The sequence below is a fragment of the Pongo abelii genome, chromosome 1, assembly GCF_028885655.2.
Source record: "Pongo abelii isolate AG06213 chromosome 1, NHGRI_mPonAbe1-v2.0_pri, whole genome shotgun sequence".
Lineage (NCBI taxonomy): Eukaryota > Metazoa > Chordata > Mammalia > Primates > Hominidae > Pongo > Pongo abelii.
This window is the reverse complement of record NC_071985.2, coordinates 41,610,089-41,636,559: the sequence shown is the minus strand read 5'-3', so window position 1 is coordinate 41,636,559 and position 26,471 is coordinate 41,610,089. Positions and strand designations below refer to the sequence as shown.

The 26,471-nt window shown below is 46.0% G+C and overlaps 1 protein-coding gene across 2 annotated transcripts; it reads right to left on the bottom strand.

Annotated features, from left to right (window-relative positions):
- Window positions 1-1,582: 1,582 nt before the first annotated feature.
- On the bottom strand, window positions 1,583-26,471 carry CD34 (CD34 molecule). 2 transcript variants are annotated; one of them, XM_002809517.6, is made up of 8 exons: window positions 26,073-26,471; window positions 14,884-15,066; window positions 14,037-14,290; window positions 12,572-12,652; window positions 4,509-4,665; window positions 4,205-4,257; window positions 3,726-3,890; window positions 1,583-2,967 (listed from the first exon to the last, which is right to left on the bottom strand). In XM_002809517.6, exons 1-8 carry the CDS (start codon window positions 26,149-26,151, stop codon window positions 2,782-2,784), a joined length of 1,158 nt encoding a protein of 385 aa, XP_002809563.2. In that variant the 5' UTR covers window positions 26,152-26,471; the 3' UTR covers window positions 1,583-2,781. The 2 variants fall into 2 exon arrangements, with proteins under 2 accessions (XP_002809563.2, XP_054377432.1); XM_054521457.2 differs by having other exon boundaries at window positions 1,583-3,161; window positions 26,073-26,447.

The following is a 26,471-nucleotide window of genomic DNA, read 5'->3' as shown; positions in this document are numbered from 1 at the left end:
TGGGGTGATACGATGGAAGGGAAAACTACAGATTCAGGACTTCGAAATTCTGGGTGATTGGGCAAGCCACCTCCCTTCTTTGAGCCTTAGTTTGTCTTTAACTATACCATAAGGGAGTTTAATTAAATGTATCTTTAAAGTTCTCTTCAACAGTGACGTTCTATAGTTATATGAGCTTTGTGTACAGGAGGAATTGGACTAGAGGGTGGGGCAGCCAGGGAGAGAAGCCCAACATGGAGGCGACTGAGCTGAGGCTGAGCAGTAGGACCTCAATATGGCCAGCAGGTGGCGCCATTGCTGTACCAGGATGCTCAGGCCCAGGGTGGGAAAGTTGGATTTTTCCAGAAAGCAGGCAAATTCTTCAGGGCAAGCTGTCCAGCCGTCAGAGGGAACCAGCTGCTCCACCCCACCCCGCAATACACACACACCCCTTCCTCCCAAAGCCTACATACACATTCCAGCAAACTCAGGATGAGATGCATTGCAGGTTGCTAGGCCTGAGGCTGGAGGTGGATCCAAGTTGCCTTTTCCTCTCCTCCCATGTTTCCTAGGAATCTGAACCCCGAACCCACCCCTCCTACCTGATGTCCTAGCTGGGACAGACCCTCACTGGATCACTCTCAAGGCAAGATGTGCAACTAGATGCAAGCCGGCTGGACTTCCCTACTGATTACCATCGTCTTTTGCTCATCGTCCTTTGCTCCAACCCTCAAGGCAGCAATCGCCTTTGAGGGAAGACTCTGAACCTCATCATTTCGCCTCCCCTGCGTCCTAGGGAGGAACCTATGGTTAGAGGAGTTGGAGAAAAGCAAGAAGGAGATGGGGGTGGAGGAGTGCTGAAGGGAAAGGTCTGGCTTTATGGAGATAAGAATGGAAGAATCAACCTTTGTTTGGCCCCAACTGCCTCTGCCACTGTCGACACACTTGGGAGTGTTTCCTGGAGCTCCTCAGCACTCCCTCCCCAACTTCCTATGGCCTGGTAGGGGTGGGGTGGGGGTTGTTTTGGAAGCTGGGGGGAGGTACATGCTTACAGATTTTTTTTTTTTTTTAATTAGGCTGCTGTCTTAATCTTGAGGGTGGAAACCAGCCCCCTCCCTGAGTTGGCTGCCAGGTCTCTAGAACAACAGTCCCCACATAGTCCTTCACTGTGTCTGCTCTGACCTGGGGGGCTGGGGAGGGGGGTGGCCTGATAATAAAGGGTGCACAGGACATTGCCCCTTCCCTTTGTTTTGCATATTTTGCAGCAGTGATCAGCATGTTCTTCTTCTCAAAAGGGTGTTCATGAAGGGTACAGCTCCTAAGACCCCAACATACCACCCTCCATTTGGAAGCTCACTGGTACATTCGGGTCTGCCTTTCTACCACTGGAAATGGATGTTTCCTCTCCCCACGGAGGAAAATAGTTGGCAGACTTGGCTAAAGGTCCTTAGCATCCTGGCTGGTGCCTGTGTCTGCTGAGGTGCTCCAACCTCTTCCCTGGCTAGTCCTCCCCACCACATCACTGCACAGTCTAGCTAGGTCTAATGGAGGGTGTCACTCTTGCATTCAGACACACCCAGCTAAGACAGAGTCACATAACAGATGTGTTTCAGTATCACTTTAATTGCAGTATTTAAACACATCACTTTGTATTCAGAAAAAATATCTACCCAATCCTCTCTTCTCTGGAAATTTCTATTTCCAACCGTCATTGAAACCAGGTTCCCTGCTCAACCCCTTTGGAAAGAAATCAACAGCAAACAAGGACCTGGGTCACCCACAGAAGAGGCAGCTGGTGATAAGGGTTAGGAGCTGATCTGGGCTATGACCACATGGGGTGCAGAGCAATGAAGGGGCTCAGGGTGAGGGAGGCAGAGACAGAAAAGCATCTGCTGGGGGACTGAGGCCACAGCTCAACCCAGGAGTCAGCAGGAGGGAGGAGGAAGCCATGGAGATCAGAGGATAAGGCTAGGACCCAGCCTCAGAGGAAGAGGATTTTTCAGAATAGTACAGGTGAGAGGCTCAGCTCCAAGACCTGGTCCCATGATCCTGTCTACTTTGATCCAGAGGGAGAAAAAGGAGCCCAAAAAGAGATTCTGTGTGGCCCCAGAGAGACTAGAATTGAGCTGTTTGTCCTAAAACTTGGGAGGCCTGTTCTAGGCTCCAGCCAGAAAACTGTGCAGGACTCTGCAAATGGTAGAGCGGGCACATGGAGCTCAGTGGAACTTAGAGAACAAGGGAGGAGCTGGTGACCAAGTCCACAGTGTCTTGGAGGAGCGATAAGGGAAGTGGTTCAAGGCAACACGTTTTTCTGGCTATATCATTACAAGAGAGCAGGTGCAAAGGGTTACTTTGGTTTCCTCAAAGTAGAGGAAGAAAATACAGGGAAGAAACAGTAAAAATCAAAGCTTCCTGGGAGAAAATTGTAGCCTAGAAAAGCTCATCTTTCCCCTGGGGGTTCCTGTATTGAGGCAGAGAGGAGGGGGTAGGGGAAGGGGGTCCTGTGTGAGTGCTGCAAGGCCATCGATTGTTCCTGGGAGCTTCTCCAGACCTTGGCTTTCCCCCATCACACATTTACCCAAAGAAGACCAGAGTTTGGCTCCAGGGAGCCGAATGTGTAAAGGACAGGAGTTTACCTGCCCGTCCTCAAGGTGTAGGGCCCCAAGAACAGCCTCTGAGGTGTGTGCAGTGGGGAAGGGTTGGGCGTAAGAGATGTCACCTCCAGCATGGAGGCAGCACGTGGTCAGATGCAGAGAGGGGTGCTCTCTCGGACACTGCCCAGCCTTGCCCCACCTAGCCGAGTCACAATTCGGTATCAGCCACCACGTGTTGTCTTGCTGAATGGCCGTTTCTGGAGGTGGCCTGGCCGGTCCCGTTTTCCTGAGCCCCTCGGTTCACACTGGCCTTTCCCTGAGCCTCAGGGGAGGTCCCAGGTCCTGAGCTATAGCCCTGGCCTCCACCGTTCTCCGTGTAATAAGGGTCTTCGCCCTAGACAGTGTATAAATAAAGTAGCATTATCTGGTAAGCAGGGCTGTGAGACACTGGATGGGGGAGGGGCCCAAACAGGAAGTGGGGGCGGGGCGGGAGGAGGGGGAGGAGGAGGTGGGAGGGAGGATGGGAGGGAGGGTGCAGCTGCATGTGCAGACTCCTTTCTTCCTGAAGAGTGGTCAGGGTTCCAGCTCCTAGAGGAGAAAGGACATAGGAGAGGCACCACACCATGCCACTGCAGCTCGGCAGCCAGCTCCCACAGGAAAACAGGCAGTCCCAAGAAGGGTGGGATGACCTCCCCAGGGTAGGGGACAGGCCAGAGGCCAAGATTCAGACCTCAGCCTTGTCCTCCCTCATCCAGAATGGTAAAAGGAGATTCTCCTTATGTATGCCTCTTTTTGAGCAAGGGGGCACCCCACTGGGCATTTAACATGGTTGCAAATACAGTGTGGCTGATTTAACAGCCTGTTCTGGTGGCCCCAAGCTGAACTATCCCAGAAAACATAGTGAATAGATGACATGAATCATCTGCTACCACACCGAGTAGGTGGGCTGGCACCATTACTGTCCCCTCCCCAGTTTGCTACATAATATTTTGAATCTTCCACTGATTACTGTGTGTGCACACATGCATATCTTTATGTAAGCTCACAGAAGGGCTTTTTCTGGTATTTCTCCTCCTGCTCCATGACATCCACTGAACTCCCCAGAAACCCACTATCTTCCTCATTTCCTTTGCCCTGGCCCCCAGAACTGACCAGCCTTTCTCCTGCAGGGCTCCAGCTGCGGCGATTCATCAGGAAATAGCCAGTGATGCCCAAGACAGCCAGCAGGGTTCCCGAGGTGACCAGCGCAATCAGGGTCTTTTGGGAATAGCTCTGGTGGCTTGCAACATCTTGCTCAGTGAAACCTAGGATCCCCAGCTTGAAAAGAAGACAAAGAAGATACAGCCTGTCACTTGCCAAAAATGGAGCCCAGACCGCTCCAGCCCCCTGTGTGTGACTCAACAGTGAACAGATGCTTGAGGGCATTGACCTCAGGAATTTTTGAAATGAGATTTGAGACTCACATCTCTTAATTCAGTCATACCCCATCATTTTTTGTTCAAGACTAGAAAGGAGAAGACTCAGAGAAGGATAGTAGGTAGAACTGGGGAAGATAATGACTTCCCCCCTTACTCCAGGGAGCCCCCCTGCCCTGGCATTCCCTCTCAGACCCATCATCTCAGAGGACTTACCTTTCTCAGGTCAGATTGGTGCTTTTTCATAAGTTGGAGTTTGCTGGAAATTTCTAGAATTAGAAACAAGGGTTGCTAAATCTAAAGAGAAACCAGCTTATCCTGCTCCACCCTCCCATGCTGTTCTAGAAGATGCTCTGATGGCCAGGGTGGTCCATCTCGGGGGGACCTCTCCCAAAGCCAGCCAAGTCCTTCTCTCCAGCACCTGTGGTCTCTCTGGATCTGAGATTCCCCATCTCCACCCAGGATTCTCTAACCTTAGCCCTACTCCCTCCCTGTTCCCCCAGACAGAGGTGCACCTTACCTGTTCTGTTGGCCAAGACCAGCAGTAGACACTGAGGCCTCACCTCAGACTGGGCAAGGAGCAGGGAGCATACCTGGGCCCCAGCATCAGCATCAGCCTGCTCCTCCCCACACAGCACTTGGGCCAGGCCCTCTCCCCTGTCCTTCTTAAACTCCGCCTGGGAAGACAGAGAAACATGGAGAGCAAGAGATGAAATTACTGCTCTACCCTAAACTGCACCCAGAGTCTCAGGCAATAATTCTGATTACAGTCACACTCTTACCCCGTCCACAAGAAGGATCCTTGTTTCTAAAAGTCCAACAGAAAAAAAAACAAACTGCTAACTGTATATGTGCAACAACACAATAAGAAAAAAACCTAAATAATCTCCCAGGACCAAAATCCATATCTTCTAGTATCTAAGATGTTAGAGAACAAACTTAAAAAAATTGTCTCATTGAAGCATTGCCCATGTACACATATGCAAATTAAACTCAAAAGAAATGACCAACAACAGAAAATATTAATAATGCAATAATAACTAAGAGAAAATATTCTGTTTCAAGATTACAGCAGTCCCCAATGATGGAAGAAAAGCCAAGGGAGGTGAGGAGTGGAGAACAAATCTATAGTATACACTCAGTGGAAACCTCAGTGGCCTTCTCCCTCTTTCTACCCAAAGGAGTCTCATAAAGTGCATTGCTCAAACTGAAATGGCATTTTTGTCTCGTCTTCCATCCCCGCTTTTCCATTAAAAGCATGGAACCCAGTTTTAATGAAGTTCATAGATTTTTCTTCAGGTTGCTGACTGGGCCATCAAGCCCAGGAACTCGGACTCAGAAGAAAAACTGATAATTCTTCAATAGTGAGTCAGAATTTATTCCAGCAGCCTCCAATCAGAGTGTCCTCCTCCCCTGAACAGGAAAGGAATTGAAACTAAGACTTTCTCTTCAGTCCGGATGGCAGATGGCAGAGAAGGAAATGCCTGAACAGCCCTGACAACTTTCCTGTTAGGGGAAAACTGCTGGGGTGTGTGACCATCATCAGAACTGGGTCTCTGTGGAGGAGAAAGCTTCCTGTTTGCGGGCAGGGCCGCTGCTTGCAACAAGGCCACAGGGTCCTCCCAGTTGGAATGGAGCCTGGGTATTTTCCCACTGCTGTGACCCAAGGCAGGAAAACCCAGGCTCCTTTGCTCCTACACAAAGCAAGGTCAAGATTGGCCTCAGGACCCAGCTGGAATTTGAAGCAGCTGAGGGAAAACAACTGGGCTTGGATGAGGCCAGGAGAGTGTGGTTAGCCAAACTCCAGGTCACAGAGACATGAGCCCAAACTGGAGCCTCAAAAAACCCCCAGGAAACAAGGCTACAGAGAACTGAGTTCTCAGGCCACTGCTGCTTCATTCCTCAGGAAAAGGAGCAATTCGGCAGGTCTCCCAGTAAGTCCTTGGATAGACGCTCTGCCTCTGGAAAAATCTGTTTTTCTGAACAGCATTTGAACTAAGTAGTCTGAATGCCACACTGAACCAATCAACAGTCTCCACCTCTCTAAACCCAGTTCTCTCAGGGGAGCCTTACATGGCTTCCCCTTGAGCACCCCCGCTCCCCAGCACCGAGAGTCTGGATGAGGAGGAGGGGGTTTCTTGCCTGGATGACTCTGGGCTTCTGAAGTATCTCCAGTTGAAATAGGTCTGCTTCCCGAGAGAGGCAGAGGGACAGGGCTCCTGTAGGTTGTAAACTAGCCAAACCAAATGGCACCTTCCTCCACCTGCTGAGTGCAAGAAGCCACACCTTGACAATTTATCAAGCCCTGAATATAGGACACTGCATGAAAGCCTCTGTGCATGTATCATGTATGTGTGTGTTGTATTCATGTGTCATGTATGGGGGGTGGGGATTTGGAGGTATCTATGAATTCCACCTGGTCAAAGCTTTCAGTTTGCATGTACGGCAATTAAAATAATGGATGCAACCAGGCGTGGTGACTCATGCCTGTCATCCAAGCTCTTTGGGAGGCTGAGGTGGGAGGATTACTTCAGCCCAGGAATTCGAGACCAGCCTGGAAAACACAGGGAAACCGTATCTCTATAAAAAATTTAGAAATTAAACCAGGTGTGGTGGCATGCATTTACAGTACCAGCTACTTGGGGGGCTGAAGTGGGAGGGTCTCTCCACCCTGAGAGGTTGAGTCCACTGTACTCCACCCTGGGTGACAGAGACCCTGGCTCAAAAATAAAGAAATAAAAAATAAAGTAACAGATGCCTATGATATCCAGGCACAGTTCTGAGTGCTTTCCATATATTAACTCATTTAGGTCTCACACGACCTACGAGATTGGTAGAGTTATTCTACTAATTTTGTAGATGAAGAAATGGAGGTGTGAAGAGACTTCAGAGGTCAGAGCTACCGCCATGGCAAGCACCATAAGAAAGGTACAACCAAAGTGCTATGGACATACTAAGGAGGGTGAGGACACATCTGGTTAAGGTTAGCAGACACATGTCACTATAGGCCTTGAAGAATGGCTGGAGGGTGAGCAGAGGAAGCCAGTGGGGAAGAGCATTTGGAACCGAGGCCCCACCTCCAGGAAGCCCAGGATGGGGAAAGCATGCATTGTTCCACAACCCTCATTTCAAGGAGAATGAAGAACACTACCTTCTCCCTGGTATTCACTATCCTTCAAGACTCAACTCAGTTTCTACCTCCTCAATGAAGCTGGTCCTGCCTTCAACCAGACTGGGCATCAATCCTTGCTCTGCTCTTTACTGGATTCTTTGCAAGTCATGCAACTAGTCTGAGTGTCATGTTCCTCAGCTGTACACTGGGTTGTTGTGGTGACTAAAGAGATATTGTATGAAAGTGTCCAGTCGGGTGTGGTGGCTCATGCCTGTAATCCCAGCACTTTGGGAGGCCGAGATGGACAAATCAGATGAGGCCAGGGGTTCGAGACCAGCCTGGCCAACATGGTGAAACTTTGTCTCTTCTAAAAAATGCAAAAATTAGCTGGGCATGGTGGTGGGCATCTGTAATCCCAGCTACTCGGGAGGCTGAGGCACGAGAATTGCTTGAACCCAGGAGACAGAGGTTGCAGTGAATTGAGATCACAACACTACACTCTGCACTCCAGCCTGGGCAACAGAGCAAGACTCTGTCTCAAAAAAAAAAAAAGTGTCCAATGTGGTGTTGAGAATCTAGCGGGGACTAGATAAATGGCAGCTGCTACTATCATTATTAATAATAGTAACACCTTATATACCATGTCATCTAGAGTCTACATAGATGATCATATTCTGTGCATTGTTATTGTCATTTTTCTGTGACTAGATTGTCATTTTTCTGTGATTAGATTGTAAGACTCCTAAGTGTGTGTTGGGGGCAGTGTACATTATAGCATTTACAACCAAGACTGCACGAACCATAGCACCAAACAAAATAACTCAGGGAATTGTTGTTCAACTTAACATCCCAACCAGTTGGCCTCCACACAGGGCCCCTCCACCCCTTGCACAGTTTCTTGGACTAGATTCAAGGGAATAATAGCGGCCAGCCTCCCACTCTGGAATCCAACTGCATCAGTGAATTGTGTTTGGGCCCCAAGAGGAGCAGGTGGATCCTGAACAAAGCACAATGCTTCTCCGGACACTTGGAATAAACATCCTCCCCCAAGAGAGGCTGTGGGCAAACATCACGGGAGAGTGGGCAGGAGGAAGACACAGCCTCACCATTTTGTTCATGAGAATCAGATTTACAAGCTCCTAACTACATCAGCTCACACATGTTTCTTTGCAAACACAATAAACCCATCTAACCTTTCTAGAGTAGCATTCTCAAACTTTGCAAAGACTCTTAACATCAAGCATTGGAATGGGGATGGAGATGGGGGTGAGGGAGGGACAGGTATTTTTCTAATGACCTTTAAGATATTTAAGATATTAAGACCTAGAATGCTGAGATTCTAGGATCAATCATCTCCCCCAACCCCTTTTAATATAATTTTATCTATTTTGGTGTGAGTTTGACAATGCAGGTGAAAACCCTATTTTCACATGGAAAATGGAATAATGAAGGGACCTGTTTCAAGTCACCTAACAAGTGGGGGCAGCTAATGAAGGACGAGAAGTGAGATCGTTTCCAGATTGCAGGCTTTTTCCAGTAGACACACCGTCTTCATAAATCCTTCATCTGTAACTTATGTTTTCCGCATGGAAACTGACCTTTAGTGCAGGCTGGAGGCAGCCTGCCTCAGATGAAGTCAATGTGAATAAGAGTAAAGTGAGCTAGCTGAGTAATTACAAACTCTGCATATAAACAGATGTGATACTAAAGATAGGTATTTCTAAAGAACAAATTGGCGGACAAAGGACTTGACTAGACTTTTCCCCAAAGAAGATATACAAATGGCCAATAAACACATGAAAGAGGCTCAGCATCACTAATCATCAGGGAAATGCAAATCAAAACCACCATGAGATACCACCTCATATCCATTAGGACGGCTGCTATTTTAAAAACCCAGAAAATAACACGTGTTGATGAGGATGAGAAGAAATTGGAACCCTTGTACACTACTGGTGGGAATGTAAAATGGTCTAGTGGTTCCTCAAAAATTCAAAAATAGAATTCCCATGTGGTCCAGCCATTTCACTTTTGGATATATCCCCAAAAGGACTCAAATCGGGTTGTCAAGGAGATATTTGTACACTTATGTTAAAAGCAGTATTATTCACATTAGCCTAAAGGGGAAAAAGCCCAAGTGTCCATCAACAGATGAATGGAGAAACAAAATGAGGTTTATACATACAATGGAATATTATTTATCCTTAAAAAGGAAGGAAATTCTGACACGTGCTACAACATGGTTGGACCTTAAAGACATTATGCTGAGTGAAATCGACCAGTCACATAACAAGACAAACACTACAACTCTACTCATATGAGGTACCTAGAGTAGCCAAAGTCATAGGAACAGAAAGTTGCCAGGGTCTGGGGAGAGCAGGGAGTTGTTTCATGGGTACACAGTTTCAGTTATGGAAGATGCAGAGAGTTCTAGAGACTGGTTGTACAATAATGTGAACGTACTTACTACTACTCAATGGTACCCTTAAAAGTGGTTAAGGTGATGACTTATGTTATGTATATTTTACCACAATTAAAAATATTTTGGTGGGTTCCTCTGGACAAATAGGTGTAGCATAAAAGTATAAAGTAATCTTACATTTTGGAAACTATTTGGGGAACCACAACCACAAAAACTAAATTAAGCTGACACTGCTGCCAAAAGAATGAAAGTTAGACTTAGGAAGATACATCCTACTAATGAGGGTGCTGAAATATGGTAAAAGGTGTTTGAGATGAGAGTGGTATCACCTTCCCTTCCCCTGGCTGCCTAGAGGTGATGGCTGGGGAGCAAAAAAAAGAGTGATTGGGATAGACATGTCTACAGAATGCACATACAGAAGACATGCCTACAGAATCCACATAGGGTGAGCTAACATATTGGTACTCACTATGGGTCAGTGCAGAATGAGTGTCTGGATAGCTAGACTCATGCACACACATTCCTGTTATGGGCATATATTAGATGCAGGAGCATACCAACATACATCAAGGATGTGATGCTCGGGGAAACCAAATGCTTCCTGCTGTTCACCAGGATATTAGGTAGGGCCTGAGGCTCCCAACATTAGAACCAATACCTTAAGGCCCTCTGACACCGAAAGTACAAATCCAACCTAAGGAAAATCAGGAGGCCCTGCAGCATTCGCAGCTTTTGGAACAGATTGTTTATCAGACAAGCAGGGAGTAGGGACCAAGGAAAGGGCATCTTGGACACAATCGGGAGCTGTGGCTAAACATTTTGGAACAGGATAGCAGGCTGAGGATAAATTACCTTGGGGAGTAGGAGGAGGCTTTGCCGCATGGGGGCTGAGGATGAGGAGCCCTCAGGAGGAAAGGGGATCAACACTGGTGGAGAGACCAGGGGAACAAAAGCACTCATATGAGCTGCTGCAGAGTTGCTTCATGAAGGGGCAGTGTGGATGGAAGTCTTCTTTAGCATAGGAACTGGAGGGGAGCTGCTCTCTTTTCACATCCCCACTCACAGATACTACCTCAATCTTAGAGAAACATGCAGAGACCTTCTCAGCCGTGGCATGAAGTAAGCCAGACACAAAGACCACAGCAGAGTTAAGAGGAATTATTTCTAAAAGAGCAGTAAGTTTCTGGCACTTTTCTCCTACAGTGACCCAAGTTACATGTGAACTTTGAAGAGCAACAGAAAGGCAAAGACTCTGCAGTTAACTCTAAATTCCAGGCACAAAGAATTAGCATTCTGGCACATACCTGTGTGATACACAGCAAAATGTATGCTCCACCAAGTTGATGGGGTTGCAGGGGGAAAGATCGTCATTTTCCTTGGCTACAATTAGCAAAGAACTTGACAATTTTTTTTTCTAATGAGTTGAGTTGAAAATCAGCATCAGAAACACGCTGCATGTTACTTGTACATTGTATGTTCATGTTTAAGTTAACTATTTTGCAGACTGCATTTAGTTATTCCACTATGCAAACTCATGTCTTCACTATTTCTATTGTTTTTAGATGTCCTAAGTTAAATTCTCTCAGGTATAATTTTTACAAATTTGTAAGTCAGAGAGACCCAACTGATGATTGTAGTAAAACTACCGAGTTAGAACGGAAAAAATAAGTAATTTAAGCCCTCTACAGACTGCGATCTTTCCAATCTATGCATGCCAGCACATCACATGTGTGATTCCCTTAAATGGATCCCAAACTCGTAAGAAAATGTTTTCTTCTGTAAGTAAATACCACTCTTTCCTTCACCTCATCCTTCCTCCAGAGCTATGTTACTGTTAGGAAATTAGATTTACTGAAACAAAGCAAGGTCTGCCAGAATCATTTAAAATAACACAATTCCCTGTACATTCTTTCCAATGCAGTAAGACATGAAACTGAAACAAGAGGCATAACTACTAAACAGGAGGAGAAAAACAATAGATTGTAGTAGATAACAAGATAGCTTACCTTAAAATTGAAAGGAATCAACTAAAAAGCTCCTAGAATCAATAGGCAAATTCAAGAAACTGGCCAAACCCAAAATAATTATTCAAAACTCTATTAACTTTTTAACCTATCAGCGACAATCAATTTGAATATATAGTGGGAGGTCTATGTGACAAATAGGCCTATGACATCCATCAAATCTAGAGAAAAAATAAAGCTAAAGAAACAAGATGCTGAGAGATGCAAAAGAAAACCAGAAAAAAATGAAGAAATTTTAGAGCAATTACAATTCAAATTTTAAAGCATTTTTTTTGCATTTTTTTCAAAAAGAAAAAAATAATTTACATTTTTTACAGTGTAATAAAAAAAGATCTGCCTGACTGGATATTAAAAATACTGTAGTAAAAACATACAATAATTTTGAAAATTTAAAATAGGCAAAAGTACAGACAAACTGAACAAATAAAATATGTCTGAAGAGTATGCCCTAAGACATATAAAAACTTAATATAAGCTAAAGGATACATCCCATGCAACAGAAGAGGGGGTCATTCAACAAATAATGTTAGGAAAAATGGTTACATGGAAAATATAACATTACAGCAAAATAAATTCTATATGGATTAAAGAGTTACATGTAAATATTTAATAATAAATGAAATAATAAATGAACTGACATTTTAGGTGACTAGTTTATATCTGGTGAGTGAGAAGGACTTTCTTAACCAAAAAGCAACTTAAATCTGACTCTCTCAGATTTAACAGTACTACAGAGGAGGGGAAAATTTAAAAAGTACTATAAAGGAGGGGAAAAAAGTACTAGAGAGGATGGAAAAATAACAAAATTTATTAATAATTAAAATTGTTTTTGCCTTTTTTGCCCACCAGATGGGGCCTCTTACTCCCTAAACAGAAAGCTCGGTATTAAAGGCAGGCTGACCAAGCTAAACTCCCCGGACCCCTACTCAAATCCAGTGCAATCCAAGAAGGCTTAAGGGTGTTCAGAAGGGATAGAGGAAAGGGACAGGGGCGGGAGGAAGAGGTTGGGTGGGGGGTTGACTTACACAGCTGGAGGTCTCATTTTGCTCCAGGCAGATGCCCTGAGTCAATTTCACTTCTTTGATGCCTGAACATTTGATTTCTGTCTGTATTAAAACAAAAACAATAACAAAAACAAAATAAATAAGCCAGCATCTTTGCTCCTCATTTCTTTCCCAACTTTTTCCAGTTTGCTTTCTGTGAGGTGCTCTCTTAGGAGGTTTTAAGGAAAAGGACATTTAAAATTTGTCAGGGGACTAGAGATTTCTAATAGTCATACTCTTGTCTATTTCACGTCTATCCTCATCAGATGACAAAACTTTTGTTACTAGCCTGGGCTTACTGGCAAGCAGCTATTTGCAATCTTGGTAAACACTGGCTTGGATTGTGCAGGAATGGGAGAGGGGAGGATCTTTTCCCATTTGGGCTGTTTTCTCTCCAGTCAGTCACAAACTTGCAGGAAGGCCATATAGGCAAACAGGGATAATGGGGTGGACCAGCAGATGCTAGGGTACCTGGTTTTTCTCCTGGCCTCCAGGACTCTCCAAATTCCCATTTTGGCTCTTTTTTTTTTTTTTTTTTTTTTTTTTGAGACGGAGTCTTGCCCAGGTTAGAGTTCAGTGGCATGATCTCGGCTCACTGCAACCTCCACCTCCCTGGTTCAAGTGATTCTCTTGCCTCAGCCTCCTGGGTAGCTAGGACTACAGGTGCATGACCACACCCAGCTGATTTTTGTATGTTTTGGTAGAGGCGGGGTTTCACCATGTTGCCTGAGCTGGTCTTGAACTCCTGACCTTAAGTGATCCACCCACCCCAGGCTCCCAAAGTGTTGGGATTACAGGCATGAGCCACCACGCCTGGCCCTGGCTCCTTTAAAAACAGAAAGCAGAAAGATGCCTCGGGCATATCTCATAACTGAGGCCCTCATATTTTCTGTCCTGCATGCTCAAAGCTGTTGACAGTCACAGGCCCTAAGGCTGAGAAGGCCAGGCTGAGCTCACCATCCCTGGTCTGCCCAGTTCCTGCCATTGCCAATGCCCCCCTTTACTGCCTCTCTGTGCCTGGCACAACCACCAAACCCTCTCACGTAGAGGAAACGTTATTTGTCCTAACCATTTTGGGAGAAGCAGCCCCAGCAAATGAGCAATAGTTGCCAAATATTCCCAAAGGGAAATGGTGTCCTGGTCAAAGCCCCACCGATAGGTACTAGAAAGAATCAGAGGATTGGATGGATCTCTGAGAATCCTGTTTACTCTCTACACCCTAAAATGCAATACCCAAAGCTTGGATGGGCCTTACCACCTAACTCTACCCGTTTCCTCCTCTTTCTACTTCTCCCAGCAATATTTAAACTGTGTATTTCCATGCTGATTCCCACATGACCCAAATCCCACTGGCAGGGATGAGGAGAGGGGTGGAGGGAAAGAGACAGCTTGCCTGCATACGTGTGAAGTGAGGGGCAATCTGCCATTTTTGGCCCAATTCACCCACCTTGATGACACTTGGGATAGGAGAAGATGATGTATAGGGTTCAGTGGGAGATGTTGCAAGGCTAGTGCTAGTGGTTGAAAGGTCTGAAACATCTCCAGGTGACAGGCTAGGCTTCAAGGTTGTCTCTGGAGTTGAAACGTTGGCTGGGGTGGTGAACACTGTGGTGATTACAGAGGTCTGTGACTGGACAGAAGAGTTTGTGGTTCCATAAACTGAGGTTATCACAGAGGTAGATGTGAATTTGACTGTTGTTTCTGGAAGAGACCAAAACATGGGTGTGCATGTGTGCATGTGCTCATACATACACACAATCTCAGGTCATGATATGGGCATGCACTTCACCACAGAAAAGGGAGTTTGGGGAGTTAACGTTACTACGTGTCCCATCCCTGACCAAACTCATTTCAAGCTGTTGGAACCAGAGCTAGAATCTAGAATGTATTAGAGGTGTCCTGAAACTGAAATAGATGCTGGTCTACCTTAGAGAAGCCAAAGACCCCCAGTTTGGACCTGTACCCACCTTCTTTCCTTTAGAAGAGATCGGAGATCTCTATTGAGTCTTCTGATCCTTATTTTATCACTAAGCTGGACTCAGCATGAGAGAAGGGGTATGGAGGCATTACTGATCAGGATCAGCTCCCAAGACATGGGACTGAGAAAACTGTCACTGAAGGAAGAATTGTCTAGAACTTACTTCAGGGCACCCTAAGCATGATACTCAAGTCATTAATACTGGGGACTTGTATAATTTCCTCTGTGGAGAGGGTAGCGGTCTGAAAACACCCTAAATGCTTTACCCAAGCATCACCAGCATCTCTCAGGGATCTGACACAAATGCTGTTTTTACCTGTGATGTTTGTTGTGGCCTCATTGCCATGTTGAGACACAGGGTGCAGGCTGGTACTTCCGAGGGTAGTAGGTATTGCAGTTTCTTGGTACGATACATTTGTAGAAACATTTGAAAATGTTCCCTGGGTAGGTAACTCTGCGGTAGCAGTACTGTTGTTGTTAAGAGTCATGAACCCAGAGGCTATAGGGAAACGAGGAAGAAGAATCAGAACCTACAGATATCAGCCTGGTGATATCACCTGATGCAATTTCCTGACTTCAGGTAGAATTCGTCTAGAACATTCCCTGCTGCCCGTTGTTGGCAGCAACAAGAACATACTCCTGCACAGTGGATTAATTTCCCACTACCAGATTTGCCCTGAGGACACAGGGAAGGAAAGATTTATATGCATACAAATGTCTCATACAGTATTATTTATAGGAGGGAAACGTGAGCAACTAAATGAATTCCTATAGGATAAGTGATATATGCACTTAATATACCATAATCATTATATAATCATGTAAACAAACATTAGAAAGAAAAAAATTATAAAAACTGTAGCAACGTGGAAATATGAGGTGATGTTCATAGTATGTTTAGTTACATACTAAAATATAAAATTACACCTGCCTAAATATTGCAAAGATCTAAAGTGTGCAAGAGGTCATGCTTCTTTTTCCTTTTCACTGTATCCTCTTTTTTGGTCACTCTCCATCCAGTATACTAACTCTTGGAATAATCACTAGACTCACACTGTCTCTATGTGATCCCCTTAAAAATCTATACTTCTCAGACTTCCCCATTCCCAAACTCCCCTCATCCTTTTGCTCATGGCCTTCAAACCCATTCGCCTTTCCTTTTTCTTCTTTTAGGATGCTCTGACCTAGGAATTCAGCTAATGAACCAGGGAACACAAGGTCTGGTTTCTCATCAATGTAGTGGGAAGGTAGACAGGCTTCGTTCTGGCTCTGCCAATAACTAACCATGTAATTTAATGCATGTATGTATCTCAGCTCTCTTACCTCTTAAGTAAGGGTCTTTTCTGGCTACCTTACATGGATTGTTGGGATAATCAATGAGATAACAAATGCTAAGTTATTATAGTATTATAGTATAATGTTTTGGATCTCATTTTTCTCTGAAGATCTTCATGAGTGTCCTTGCACATCTCTTCTGTATATCCTGGGATACATCCTTTTTTTTTTTTTTTTTTTTTTTTTAAGACAGGGTCTTGCTCTGTCACCATAGCACCCAGGCTAGAATGCAGTGGTGAGATCATAGCTCACTGTAACCTTAAGCTCCTGGCCTCAAGTGATCCTCCTGTCTTGGCCTCCCAAAGCTCTGGGATTACAGATGTTACTCACCATTCCCAGTCAGTATCATCATTAGACACAGGAAGGAGAAGCTTCTTGACTGAACCGTATGCCTCAAAGAGCCCACACCCTGTCCTGCTTCCTGTGAGGACCAATCAGGATGTACACTCTCTTCCAGGTCATACTGTGGGGACCAGAAGTCCTAGCACTTCTTGCTCAAATGGCACTTTGCTCACATCCATGGTGGGCCGCTTCTCCCAGTCCATCCTGCTAAGGGGAACTGCAGCACAAGGGTGTATACCCCCAAGGCCCAGTGGTGGCCAAATGATGACTTCTTGCAGGGAGAAGAGTTAGTGCTTAGTGCTTAAGCCTGTGGGTGGGGTGTTCCAGGCACACATGCAATTGCCCTGCAATGTGAGCCAGAGTCATTGGTAGAAAGTAGATGAAGGGAAGTGGGCTGGGGCCAGGAGCCATCTCTTTCTGCTAAGCCGCATTGTGGCACTGAATTCCAAGAATCTGAGCATCCCAAATTGAAACTTGGCCTTCCAGGTGGTCACGAATATATGTTTGTCAAGGTAAGAGGATAGAAGATATTTTATTAGTTAGTTGGCCTGACTTACAACCTTGAAATGTTTAGAAATACAGTATGTAGGCCTCTGTTGTACTCTTGCCTTGGGCCTTGTAAATGTTAAGCGTGAACTTGGTATCCAGAGTTCACAAAGGCAGTTCCATCTTCAAGGAAGGGCCCCTGAGGGTCCCAGGCCACCCTAAAGCTTGTCTCTAAATTTTCCTGATTGGGATCTAGATCTGTACTTTTCAGCGATTTCCAGGTAAACAGCAAGGTAGAATGACATCTCTTGTTTCCCTCAGGATCAAGAGGGAAGTTAGACTTTTGGCTTCACGGCCATCAGCCTGGGGCCAAGAATGGTTTCCCTAAAGGTGATGACAAGGGTTTCACTCTCTCATATCTGCTTCCTTCCACAACCTGCTGCAAGCAGATTGCTATTAACGGTGAGTGCAGCAATCGTGTCTTACTGTTATGTGTCAGGTAAGCAGTGGGGAGAAGGAATATCACTATCTCTGTCTTAGAGATGAAGAGCCTGAATCACCAAGGTGTTGCCCAAAAGGAAGGCCATAGTTCATGAAGGGAAGCAGCAATGGAACACTGAGGTTTAGCTGACTCTTGAGTAGATGCAGCAAGGAGGTTAGGCTGGGTCTAAACTGCCAAAAAATCGGAATTTATCCCCCACATCTCTGGAGAGAAAAGGATGGGCTCCCATCTGGCTTAAACAGGAGGTGGGTTGATCAAAATAAATTGATGCAGAAGCCAATCCAGGCTTCTTTCCTGTTCAGATGGGACCCTCTCACCACTCTGACTTTAAGGTCAGATTCATCTGAATTCATCCAAGGAGGCAGTATTCAGACACTGAATTAAAGGATCACCTTCTCAAGGCACTATTCCAAGACTCCTCTTCTTGCCTGCTCTCTCCCTCTTCACCCCCAGCATGCTGATTCCTGGGAACCCCATCTGGTCCACCCTGGCCCAGCCCTTTTCTCTCTCCAGAGGAAGCTAGGCCTGACTGAGATGATTTCATGCTTTTGAATCCCCTCTCCCAAAGGGCCTCCTTCACCCAGACAAACACTTTTGAACTTTTCCAGATGTGGAGTGAGACCTGCTGTTAGTTCTGAGGACAGAGGTGCCTGTTCCAGAAAAGCAAAGCAACTCTGGACCCAAGCCAGCTACTGACCCACTGGGGCCGGGCTCGCAGCTGCAGCAGCCCCTCCACCCACCACCAGGCTGAGCACTGTGGAATGAGTAGCGGGATCCACCTGCAAATGAGAAAGGGACCCCAACTTCGGAGTCAGGGCTCTGACCCCGGGGTGAGCAGAGCACCCTCTGAGACACCAGGGGGACAGGACAAGTGGGAGGGCAGAAAGGCAAAATTGGGTGATTGGAAATGCCTGAGCTGGTGCGGAGCAAGGGGACACTTTAGCCAGGGGCCTGGAGCCAATCCTGGCATAAACACTGTGGCACAGCAGGGTGAGTGCATCTTTTAGGTTCACAGTCTCTAGAGCCCTGGAGGAACGACATTTATGAGAGTCAAGACTGACCACAGATCTCTTTTTATCCTGTCTTCCCACACACATCCATGACATTAAACCGTCAAACATTGACCTTTCTTTATCTGACCTTCTGACTCCCAACTCTGTAGGGCAGTAGCAGGAGCCTACCAGTCAGTGAGAGCTTGTCAGATCCTAAGAGACAATTGATGAAACCTCCACTCCTTTTCATTCTAGATGGGAGGGACAGCCCCTACCCACAAGCCTACAAGAATTATAGTACAATTTAAAGTTGAATAAAAAGTGCTCTTCTGTTGTTTACTTCTCAGTCCATCCTTATTAACTGTGTCTCCCTAGGGACTCCATTTAACCCTTAGTTACTCAGTTGATCTCAATTCATGAACTTGGAGCAAGGGAGGAGACAAGGTCTCAAGAAATTAGTAAAATGAGGATTCTAGGAGATGTCACAAAATTCATGTAGTAAAAGTCATGCACTGAACTTTCAGGTACTTCTTCAGAGTCAATTATTCTTGTTTTACACATAATTCTAATAACCCTGGTTATCTGATATCCTAGCTAAAGTTGAAACGTAGGAAGAGCCTATTAGAAGCAAATAATAAGGAGAAGCAACAGCTGAAAACTAAGAAACAGAAATAAATGAAAAGCAGACATAAGTATGAAAACTCACACCAGTTTTCTGGAATCATTTATGGTAGGAGTGAATAGGTTAGATATCTATACCTTAATAAGCATTAATGATGTCACTGAGTTGCAACATAGCCACGACATGCTCATGATACATCTGAGTCATAAAGTCCTTTTCGGGGGGTAGTCTAAGAAAGCAAAGACATGTGCAATACATTTTGAAAATATTTCTACCTGCTACTAGTAAATTGAAGATTCTTTTGTTCTTTAAAGTGAGTTTGCAAATCCTCAGTGATCCAGAAAGCTCTGCTACCTAAATAACTAAATCTCCATACTTTAAGAGACTGAGTTCTCCTATACCTGGTCTTGCTTTTCACAGCCCTCCTTAATTTTTCCTGGTGCTGTTTCCTAATCTCCTAGCCTGCCAGTCTCATTTTGCCCATGCTTTCATATTCTAGCACCTGGATCAAGAGGAGTATCTTGAAGGAGTTCCTGGGAATTTTAGTCCATAGAGTTACAGAACTAGGATGAAGGGACATGCCAGCCTCTGCCGGGAAGTAGGCCATTGGGAGCCACAAACTGTATCGCCAGGAAGGCAGTATAGCCCAGAGACAAAGAGCTCAGGCTCTGCAGCCAGACAGGCCACATTCAAAGGCTTCTTTACCATGTCTTAGCTGTGGTTTGGGAAGTTACTTCAACTCTGTAAACCTCACCTGTAAAACAGAGATAAAAGTAGTCCCTATGTCTTAGCTGTTTTGAGGAACAAAGGAGCTAAGAAGTAGAAGCAGTTATCCTGTCCGGTAAAAGTTCAAGAAATAGTGGATATCTTTTGTTTTAGGCCCCTTCCTTCTGCTTCTCAGAGGGCATGAGATACTTATTTCTGTGACTCATCTGCCACAAAATCATATATGGTGCATCCTCAGGATAGGTCTAACTGTCACCTCAGTAAGAATATAAATTTCTAAAGTGCTGGAGCCATTCTTATTCTTATGTGTTTTACTCCTGGTGCTTAGCACAATCCTTGGAGTTTAGGAAAAGCAATAGGATTGGAGGACAACTGTGGCAGCTGTGTTCCTACCAGCTACCTCTAGCCATAGCAGTCTTGTTCTCATGTTATATTTTAAGGAGGAATTAATTAAATTGGGGAGTGTTCACGTGAAGATAACCAGGATTAGGAGAGTTCTAGAAACCAAGTCATATTTTTGAGGGTCTAGCGTTATTTCATCTAGATGGGGGATTGGCAAACTATGGCCAGTGAACCTAACCTGACTCAGGGGTTGTGTTTGTATGGTTAGTCAGTAAAGAATGGCTTTTACATTTCTTTCTTTCTTTTTTTCTTGAGACAGTTTCACTCTGTTGCCCAGGCTGGAGTGCAGTGGCACGATCTTGGCTGGCTGCAACCACTGCCTCCCAGGTTCAAGACATTCTCCTGCCTCAGCCTCCCAAGTAGCTGGGACTACAGGCATGTGCCACCATGCCTGGCTAATTTTTGTATTTTTAGTAGAGACGGGGTTTAGCCATGTTGGCCAAGCTGGTCTCAAACTCCTGACCTCAGGTGATCTGCCTGCCTCGGCCTCCCAAACTGCTGGGATTACAGGCATGAGCCACCGTGCATGGCCGGCTTTTATATTTCTAAAAGTGTCGTAAGATAAGACAAAGTAGAACATCCATCAGAAACCACATATGGCCCCTAAAGCCTACAATATTTACTCTCTGGCCCTTTATAAAAAAAGTTTGCTGACCCCTGATATGGAAAATAAGAATTTGGGGAGGAAAAATAAATAACTTTCTTTAAGATTCATATTATTTATACTGGTTGAGCACCCCTAATCTGAAAATCAGAAATTCTAAAATACTCCAAAATATGAAACTTTTTGAGTGCCAACATGATGCTGCAAGTGGAAAATTCCACACCTGACCTCATGTGAAAGGTCACAGTCAAAACACAGTCAAAACTTTGTTTCATGCACAAGTGTATTAAAAATATTGTCTAAAATTATCTTCAGGTTATGTATATAAAGTATATAGGAAACACAAATTTCATGTTTAGACTTGGGTCCCATTGCTAAGACATCTCATTATGTTTATACAGATATTCCAAAATCTGAAAAAATCTGAAATTTGAAACACTTCTGGTCCTAAGCATTTTGGGTAAGGTATATATTCATTCTGTATATTCATTCTCATTTTTCTGCAGTGCCAGTGATGTGCAAAGGAGCTCGCTCACTGCTGTGGAGAGTACAAAATGAGAGCTAGATCTCTTTCCTCCATTAGGTGTTAGTGTCATTGTCATTTAAATCAATCCCTCAAGGAGTTTATAATCTAGTGGGGCCCCCTAGAAACGTCTTCAGGTATTGTCATGAAGGACCAGATTAAATCTGTGCCAGTCCAAAGAATAGAATTAGAACTAATGACTAGAAGTTATGGGAAGGCCAATTTCACTGCAATCCAAGGAAAAATCATAAAATGATGTAGCTATTTATAAGAATGAAATGAGCCACTTTGGGAGATAAGTGATCCATCCATGCTTCTTGCAAACACTCAGGAGGCATCTGTGTTAGGGGGCCGTCCAACTCTGAGGCCTATCATGAATTTGAGTCATCCTAGACTAGAACAAAGGACTGAGCAGATGCCTTCTTAAGCTTCAAAGGCTAAGCTGAGGTGTGAGTATATACGAACCAAGGGTCTGTGGCCTGAGGGTTCCCAGTGTACCGAGATTTCTGTTTTATATTCAAATAGCATGTCTTGGCCAGACACCGTGGCTCACGCCTGTAATCCCAACATTTTGGGAGGCTGACATGGGTGGATCACCTGAAGTCGGGAGTTCGAGAGCAGCCTGACCAACATAGAGAAAGCCCGTCTCTACTAAAAATACAAAATTAGCTGGGCATGATGGCACGTGCCTGTACTCCCAGCTACTTAGGAGGCTGAGGAAGGAAAATTGCTTGAACCTGGGAGGCAGAGGTTGCGGTGATCTGACATCACACCATTGTATTCCAGCCTGAGCAACAAGAGAGAAACTCCTTCTTAAATAAATAAATAAATAAAATAGCATGTCTTGGACCCCATCCACTTACTGTGGAACCCTGATTATTTTGAAGATTCTCTGGGCACCTACATTTCTCCCTGTCACCTCTTCCTCCATTTTACCAGCACCACAGACTCCTGGGTTGTGGCTCCGTGGCTCAATGGCTCCCTGTCCACACTAGTATACCACTTCACCATAAGTTAGCCAAGCACTCATTACTTTACTCTCCCCAGAGAGCAACTAACACAAGGCTAGTGTGTGTAGCCAGTATTTACTGAAGGGTTGAGGGCATGGAATGAGATTACAGGGCAGCCCAGGGGAGACAATGGCATAACCTTGAAATATTAGACATTACTGTGCTAATGAAGCCATGTATTAAAAAAAAAAATTTCCTTCCAGGTCTTTTCCATCCTCCACCCATCACTGTCCTGCTATGACTCCAGGCACCTCTCCACCCTTTATATGCTCTTCCTGGGCTTTGGAGTCCTTTCAGCCTTGTGTCTCTTGTGCCCACCCAAACACAAGGCTTCACTTTATTTTATCATGCTCAGCAATTCAGCCTCCTGCCTATCTTAGCTCATCCAGGATTGTCTGGGGTTCTAGGCTTTGTCACTCAAAGACCTCTTAAGACATTTTCTTAAATCAGCTACCTAGGGATGCCACTCCTCTCTAAGAAGTATCAGTTTTGATTTCATTTTTCCAAATCAAGAAGAAGGCTACTTCCCAATTAAGCCCAAAGGCCTTTTCCGTTGCATCTGAAGGGAAGTAACTCATTCCCTGACGGGCTCCAAGAGCACAGGTACTAAGAAGTACACCTTTGTATGCATCCCTATTTGTTTGTCTCTCCATCTTTCCAACATGCATGCATCTTTCTCCTTAGCACAACGTCCAGCTCTGGGACTAAAAGTCATAGATAATATGTTTTCATTTATTAGCTAAGGAGGGAAGAGAATGTTCTCATTAGAGAAGTCAAAGCCCAGAAAAATACGGAATTCTCACAGCCCTGGTGACTGTGAGAATTTTCTTCTGGAGGGTGGTGTGGTGTTCTTTTTCCATACCTTCTTATTTTTAATTCTCCACACTGCAAGCCATTTAGTTAGATCAACCAAAGTCAATGAGAGAGGGAGGCCCAAGTACCTGAGAGAGGAGTTGGGTAAACATCCAGCCCTGAAAGTAACCCCAGGCCCTCCAGCTCAGGGTCTAAAGGAAATCAGGCAATGAGACCAACGGTAAGAAGTGGAATTTGTTCCTCATTTTCATTTGTTTTTGTAGGACTCTGCAGCTGAGTTTATCTGCTGCAGTTTGGCACTTCTTGCCCTGAGCTTTTTGAGACAAAGATTGCGAAGGAAGGAGATGAGGACAAGGGAATGAGGAGGCCCAGGAGGTGGAGCCAAAGGGATAAGAAAAAGAGGCCCCAGGCCCCTGCATGTTTTATCAGCCGAACAGGAATGCTGCTGTAGACATGCATCTGCAAAGGTGGTGCCAGCTGGGTTGGGTCTACAAGTGCGGAGCACTGGGGACCACTGAATTAGTCAGAGGTCCCCAAGGCTGCTCCTCCTCGGTCGCCATATGGCAGAGATTCAAAGGGTGGAGTCCTCTCCCCTCTGGAAAATAGCTGATAAAATTCTTTTCCCTTTTATTTTTCCCCTCTTACATGTAGCCCTAGACAGGATATGGGTGTGGGGTCAGCAGGCACGAAGGACCCAAAGGAAGAAGAGGAATGTGACGGGGAGGGCCTGGGGGTGTTGTTAGAGTGAGGAGAGGGACAGGCCTTGGAAAGCTTGGAGGAAATAGATACCCTGAGCCTGACAAAGGGGTTCCCTAATTACCTGAAAGGCTTCCTGTTCCAGCCAGTGCTCTGGCAGTGCTGCCTGGTGGCCCCTGAGCCCCCTACCCTGACTCTGCTCTGTGATCTCCCCCACTTCTAACAAAGACAGCCCACTTCTGGTTAGTTGCCGTGCCTATGCACATGCCACCTTCTCAAAGGGACAGAAAAAAAGAACTTCCCAAAACAAGCTCTTTGTTAGAGTAAATGATGAGAAAACAAACCACAGAAATCCCCTCTACCCTAAATTTTACAATAATAACAATATTTCTGCAATGGCCCTATGGTAACATTTCAAGGTACACTCAGTTATCTCATTTATCCCACAATGTATCCCAGGACTGAAAATGACTCCTAGTATTAACAAAACAAAACAAATCCAAGCAAAAACCCTAGAAAGCTCTTGGGAAGGGCATAAAACTACAATTGGCTCAAGTAGTCTGGCAAGGCTGGGAATGGGGCCTTGTGCCCCATCCCTCCCCACCCAAAGCTGGGATATTCTCAGCATATCAGTCCAAAGTTTTGCAGAGGTTGTGTTGCTCCCCCAACCCCAACCTCGGCAGGCCAAGGCGAGACTGACACTCACCAGCTGAGGAAATAAGAAAAGGGTGGCCCTCATTTGGCTGAGGACCAGGTCATCACGAGCTGTGTAGCCAAAGGAGAATGGAGCATCTGATTGGAATCTGCATCACTGGCCAACTCACCCGTTTTTTTGTTTTTTGTTTGTTTGTTTGTTTGTTTGTGTTGAGACGGAGTCTTGCTCTGTCTCCCAGGCTGGAGTGCAGTGCCAGGATCTTGGCTCGCTGCAACCTCCGCCTCCTGGGTTCAAGGGATTCTCCTGCCTCAGCCTCCCGAGTAGCTGGGACTATAGGCGTGTGCCACCATGCCCAGCTAATTTTTGTAATTTTAGTAGAGATGGGGTTTCACCATGTTGGCCAGGATTGTCTCGATCTCTTGACTTCATGATCTGCCTGCCTCGGCCTCCCAAAGTGCTGGGATTACAAACGTGAGCCACTGCGCCCGGCCTACTCATTCCTGTTATGAGGGCCTAGTCTAGCACCCACTCTAGAATTTTGAAACCTCAGTGATAGCTTTTCCTTGCCCCAAAGCACATGTTCAGGACTGCCAAACAGGGCAACCCAAAACTTCACTCAGAGCTTCCTCCAGCCCAGGGGCAGCTCTCCCCAGCTGGGCGGACCCAAAGATGGACAACAGAGGAGACTGGGAGCAAAGAGGTCTAGTCCAGGTCACTCTGCAGGGCCACAGTGGGTGGCCTTTAGGATGTAGTGAGAGTACAGAATTGGGAGCCCTAGAGTGCTGTAAGCAAAAGGCAGAGCAATGTACAAAGTTTCAAAAGTTTCAAACCTTTCAAGTGCAAAGAGATGAGGTGGAGAATGTCATTCCCCAAGGAAAGTAATTGAGTATAAATATTTACCGGGTGTCTATTTTTTTTTTTTTTAAACCAAAGTGACAGCAAGACCTTAAGAGTAAGGATATGTGTAGGTGAGTGGGGGCAGTGTTCTAACCCATCCACTAGCTTTCGAACTTGGAACGGAGGCAGAAGAAGAAAACTCCAAAAGGTGACAAGTTTTGAGTTTGTGCAGGGGTGACAGTTTTTGGTAAGGCGAGCGAGGCTGGGTGCAGAGCAAATTCTGTCTACTTCTACCTCCTCTGCGGTGGGGTTGCTGAAGTGGGAATTCAAACTCAGCTTCCCAATCTTAAATGCAAGGTTTTTGTTTGGTTGGTTGTTTGGTTTTGTTTTTCCTTTTCACGGACTGTTCATTGCGAACTCCCCTGGCCTGGGACCTGGAGCCTCATCCCTGATTCGCTTCCCTCGAATTCCTTAATGTCCACTTCTGGCTCTCCCAGTCCCTGTGCAAGGTGGGCACACCGGCCCCTTCCCAGCAATCCGCTCCGGGTCTATACTTTCTGAATCAACCAAGAGCCACAAAACTTTTCCTGCTTCTCTCCTCCCCAGTCTCCCGGTTCTGGCTGCAACTTCGCACTCCGCACCTCTGGCAACCGGCAACCGGAAGAGACCCTGGCATCTCCAAAGCACTTTATCTCAGTCCATTGGAACCAGTCGTGCTGACCGATTCACACCTCGGCTAACGCACATTCGCGGGGGTGATGGCCTTCCCTTCCCCTCCCACCCCCGTCAGCTCCCAGGTGAGGCGCTGGCCCCGGGGGGAAGCAGCTGTGGGCGGCAGTGCGTGGGTTGGGCAGGGGTCCCTTCCCTCCGTGTGACTCTGCTCTGGTGTTCAGCATCCCAGAAAGCCTCCACCCTCCCCGCGGCGAAGCCAAGCGGCCGCGGCGCGCGGGCGGTACTCACGCAGCAAACTCAGCAAGCAAAGCGCGGTCCAGCCCCGCGGCATCCTGGGCCCTGCGCGCGCGCCCCTGCGGACCAGCATCCTTCCCGCGCCGCTCCTAGAGAGACGCACCGAGTGGAAGACACTACTCGGCTTGGCCAGGACGCGCTCTTCCCGCCCCCTCCGCCCGGGAGAGGGGTGGGGGATTCTTGCTTTTTTCCTCTCTTCTCCCCTCCCTCTTTAGTCTTGGCAAGGCAGCGCCTCTCCTTGGCTGCTACTAACTTGAGCTCCCCTGGTTGGTCCCAAAGGCGGAGGGCGTTAGGAGGGAGGCTGGGTTGCCGCCGTCGAGGCCAAAAAAGGTGGAGGTTTGTTCGGGCTCCAGATGCCTCGTTCAGCTTTCTGGAGAGGCCCCATCCCACTTC

What these genes read in the sequence shown, in the direction of transcription:
- CD34 (XM_002809517.6), bottom strand. Translation starts at nt 26,151, where the DNA reads ATGCTGGTCCGCAGGGGCGCGCGCGCAGGGCCCAGGATGCCGCGGGGC. An exon ending in AAAATGAGACCTCCAGCTGT is followed by an intron (nt 4,666 to 12,571) that starts GTAAGTCAACCC and finishes CTGTCTTCCCAG; the next exon opens with GCGGAGTTTAAGAAGGACAG. An exon ending in GCCCTGCAGGAGAAAGGCTG is followed by an intron (nt 2,968 to 3,725) that starts GTCAGTTCTGGG and finishes TACACTGTCTAG; the next exon opens with GGCGAAGACCCTTATTACAC.